Genomic DNA, 4,644 nt, shown 5'->3' on the forward strand with positions numbered 1-4,644 from the left:
AAAATAACGTGACTATTATTGAGTATACAGTGTCGAGTATGCAATTTTAAATTTCAATTAATACACCATATTTCAAAAAATTCAAGCACTGTACGGCCTTTCTGGTAATACCATCATTTACCTTGAATCATTTCACAAAACAAATCACAAATATAAAATAGATACTACTACTATAGCGCATACACATTACGCACAAGGATACACAGGATATTTTCGTCCTTATAGCAAAATCTGCTGGCAACAACCGACAATTTAATTAAATCCAAACAGTTGTTTTGGCGCCATCGCGAAACATTACATGCTCAACTTTGTCCACAAATTATGTTTACACCATTCAAATAGACTTTCTTGCGTAAATACTTTTGTAACTAAGTCCATTAAAGAAACTTTACACAAGTAATTACCATAACACAAAGTGGTTTTTTTAATATTTCTCTTCAATAAATGCAAAAAAGATGAGAATTAAGGCCGATATTTTAGTATGCGGTGTAATACCTATGTATCAACTTTTATTATCAGTTTTCGTTAATGGTGCGGATCAGTAAATATAATCACGTCTGTATCCCCTGCGGGGTAAATCTGCGTTATAAATTAATTCTATGTGGGTTAGTAGTCTGATAGCTTTTTCCGTAGGTGAAGTAAAGTTCCTCAGTCTACACTTACAAAATTTCATGGAGACAGGTAAAGTTTTTAAATTAGCAGTTAACAAACATACTCTCACATTTATATTATTTAGTAATTATACTACGAAGAAATATTTATTCAGTTTTATTAAAACGAAGTAATGCAAAACAAATTTTGTGGCTCATTGGGTCTAACGGTATCTTCGAAAATGTGATCCCAGGAGGTGAGTCGGACACGACGCCGTCGGTTGCTGGAATACAGCTGATAGATCACATTTAGTGCAGATGAAGTGGTTCCCGGGAGTGCCTTTTGCTCCACGCCGTTGAACAAATGCCAATGAGAGCCAATCTCCGAGCAAATTTGCAAAAAGTATAAGATTGGCTAAGAACAAATTGTTATTTTCTAATGAGAACGTTCGGATATTTGTTAGTTGGAAAACAATGAAAATTTTTTTTTAATCTCAATCTCAAAACCTTAAAGTTATTTCATTTTTTTATGACATCTTTGTCTTGTGAATTTACATAACAATAACTCCGGATGCTGGGGGGTCATCGAGCTATAAATATAATGAAAAAAGAAAGTAGTGGTTACTAAGTGTCTATCTTTGCTTTCATGTATTCTTTCATGACACTTGATACAGTTTTTTTTTTGTAAAATCATTGCTGATTGAGACGATAAATATTAACTCACGGCGTTCATTGATGTTTCAGGATCAAGTGGATGTTCTACCCTTCTCCTATTTATTGGTGGGTTCTTTTGCTCGTCAGGGGCTGTTGACAGTAACTGTATAAGCGGTTGTTTAAATGGAGACGTCGTCGCATAATAGTCGAGTCTATACTTATCTTCATAATAAGATACAAGTTTCATAATTACTGCCTCTCTAAAAGACGGCGTTGATGCGCTAAGAGCAGTCTAGAAAAGTAATCACATTTAACTTGAAATGAGTTGCCTATTTATATAATAATTAAATAAAAAGGATTCTATCACAAACTTCAACCAAATAAGCAAATGAATTCAAGGAAAAGAATAACTAAGATTGTCTAATACTGCTATTGTTTTTAGCCCCGGGCTTGGAAGCTAATAAGAATGCAACTAAGTATACGTCAAAGAAAGATTAATAAACTATATTGTTAATTAAAATTTTAATCTAATAAATATTTACTTCACTAACTGCATCTTTCTTTAGACCTGAAATAGAACTAATGCTATATGGTTTTTGTGAAACTTCTGTTGCAGTTCTTTTAGATTCCGTATTTTTTCTGAACACTTCTTCCATGTCATAGATAAACCTCTGAAAATCTCCAGATAAAGCTTCTATTTCATTATTTTGAATCTGGGACATAAAAAATTATACATTATTATGTTATGATTTTAATAAGTACCTATTTGTTTTTATAATTAAAGTAAAATTACCTCGGCTAATGTCATAAAATATAAAAGATAAATGAAAAGGATAAAAACAAGACACTGGTGACTCGACAAGATCGTCATGTAAACTGGAAATGTTTGTGTAGGTAATTCGATATAATATTTATGCTTCGTAAATACGGCAGTGCTGTTAGCCATTGATAAAAAGTTTCGTAACCGCTGCTGTTAAAACGATATTCAATTTTCTTATAATAACTTCCACAGTCATACAGTAAAATAATCCCTAAAGAAAATGTTTTTTTTTCTTACATTTAATGATAGGTCGAATACCTATCTCCCTCCTTTTTTTCGTTTCCGTCTATTATTTAAATGGTATCTTATACAATCAATTCGAAATAAATGATAAGCAGTTAGTAATTTATTGAAAAAAATTACAATTGATACATAAAATTAAAAATAATAAAATAGAAAATGATTGCGTTCTTATACATTGAATAGGTACATCATATTACTACAACTTCTGCTGATGCTCTATCTTGTATCTGCAAAATAAACATTGCAACTTATTTAAAAAAAAAAAATAGTTAATATTACAAACATACATTCAGTAATGGAATTTATAAAACAGTATGCGCTTTGTGCCTTTATTACTTAGTTAAAAGATGTTTGAAATTTGATACAGAGCAAATATCAGATTTAAAGATTAGCAGTATATTAACAAAAAACACTAATATTTCAAATACATAAAAAAACAATCAAAACCTACATCATTCAGTATATCTTCTGATTTGACGTTATCGGACATTATGTGTTGTATTTTTGGTCTTTTGTATACTTTTACTATCGATGGCGACGGCGACGTCTCGTGAAAAGAGAGTTTATATTTATCTTCGTAGTAAGATACCAGTTTCATCATTAGCACGTCTCTGAAAGCCGCCTTTTGTGAGTCAAGAAAATTCTGGAACAGCCAAAAATCCTTACATATATAAGTAATAATCAACCTGTAATAATTTTACATTTTATTAAAAGGAAAATTAGATAAAGAAAAGATTATACTAACAGATTTCTTGTATATATTTGGGCTAGTTGTAGCGTACTGGACAGTCTTCTTTGAGTCGTTTTTCGCATTGAAATTCTCTTTGAACACTTTTGATTCCATGTCCTTGACAAAGTTCTGAAAATCTCCGGAGAGATCTTCTTTGTCATTGTTTTTAGTCTGATATGAATGAAATATATTTAAATTAATATTCTACACAATATTTAAAATGTAATAAACTTTGATTTCTTATTTATACCTCTTGAATACACAAACAAAATGTAACTACAAAAATAACTAGAAACTGGCAACTCCGCGAGATAGTCATGTAAACTAAACTAAAAGTACTTCGTACCTCGAGACTGAACCAAAACAAATAATATTTACTGGAAACGTACTGATGTTTACAATTGATAAGATGTTTCGTAGTAGTCGTTTCACAAAGTTGCAATATCGTGTTTTCAGATTTTCCTACAGAAGCATTTAGAATTAAATTAAAGGTGAAAGGGAAATTCTATAGCAAAAATCCTTGGCTCTAAGAGCTTACCGTCAGTTCGGTGTCGTGCGACTAAATGCAAGTGGAGTCAGGGCGAAATCTGAGCGTAGGTTTAATGGTTTCGCCTTGATCCTGAGCGAGGCGGGAGCGCAGTAACACGGCTAGATTTATTAGTTCAATTACCCTGCTCTGCCCGGAACCGCTTTGCTTGAGAGCAGACGCCAACAACTATTTTCTGGAGGTAGCAAGCACATTCCCATTTATTTAAAAAATTTACCTACTAAAGCTACATCCATTGGTGAATTTAGCACATACGAGCATGTTTACTTACGCACTTATATCTATCACAATATTTCTTACCATAAAAGGTATATTTAAAATTGAATTAATGAGAATGTAATGATATTGCTGATTCTACGCAAAAAGTATGTACCATGGCATTTTCAAAATGGCTATTGAGTAGCTAGTAGCAGTATAGTAGAGCACGGCGCGCGCGACGAAGTTACAAAGTAGCAAATTAAGCAAGCACCAGTAACATAGTATGACGGTAGTGAGTGGTGATCCAAAGTGGCAACCGCAGACAGCCATGTGTGACAACTTGGCCAACTTTCAAAACTGTGGGTTGGCGCCATTGACACTTTCAGTACCTTTGTGCTGAAAACCTTTATGCTTTTGAATATGAAATAGTCAATACTCGTACATACATACAAATGAATTGTAACTATGAGATGACAAAAATTAATCTACGTTTAAAAAAGTGAATACTTGTTTGGTACGTGTAAAAATCTTCGTTGTAGTGAATTTGAGTCCAACAATACCTACTCATGGAAAAAACAACAATGAAAAATGTGTTTAGCATTTTTCCATTTTTAACATTATATTTACAATGGCGGGCACGGTGCGGTGGTCACTATTTCACTAAACAATTCAGGTCAGCGACTCGTTATATTGATGGAACGGGTCCGAATGTGAGGTAGTGTTCGCTGCTTGCAGCTCACCTCGACGCAACGCACCGAGAGCATAGAAAAGGCTTTAAGCATAAAAACATTTTAATAAAATATCTCTTTCATTCTAGAGCTTGTTTTGTCTGTTCAGGTGAATTAGTTTTCCCTTATCTTGC

At 32.9% G+C, this 4,644-nt stretch overlaps 1 protein-coding gene across 1 annotated transcript; it reads right to left on the reverse strand.

The window, feature by feature from the left end:
* Window positions 1-2,422: 2,422 nt before the first annotated feature.
* Window positions 2,423-3,367, reverse strand: LOC106131200 (uncharacterized). The gene is made up of 4 exons (XM_060944843.1): window positions 3,288-3,367; window positions 3,053-3,208; window positions 2,759-2,950; window positions 2,423-2,534 (listed from the first exon to the last, which is right to left on the reverse strand). Exons 1-4 carry the CDS (start codon window positions 3,354-3,356, stop codon window positions 2,496-2,498), a joined length of 456 nt encoding a protein of 151 aa, XP_060800826.1. The 5' UTR covers window positions 3,357-3,367; the 3' UTR covers window positions 2,423-2,495.
* Window positions 3,368-4,644: the final 1,277 nt, after the last annotated feature.

Source organism: Amyelois transitella, chromosome 6 (genome assembly GCF_032362555.1).
Source record: "Amyelois transitella isolate CPQ chromosome 6, ilAmyTran1.1, whole genome shotgun sequence".
In the NCBI taxonomy this organism is placed as follows: domain Eukaryota; kingdom Metazoa; phylum Arthropoda; class Insecta; order Lepidoptera; family Pyralidae; genus Amyelois; species Amyelois transitella.

Coding starts and splice junctions, on each gene's coding strand:
- LOC106131200 (XM_060944843.1), bottom strand. CDS start 3,356: ATGACTATCTCGCGGAGTTGCCAGTTTCTAGTTATTTTTGTAGTTACA. Junction 2,951..3,052: donor CAAATATATACAAGAAATCT/GTTAGTATAATC, acceptor TGGCTGTTCCAG/AATTTTCTTGACTCACAAAA. Junction 2,535..2,758: donor CAGAAGATATACTGAATGAT/GTAGGTTTTGAT, acceptor TTTATTTTGCAG/ATACAAGATAGAGCATCAGC.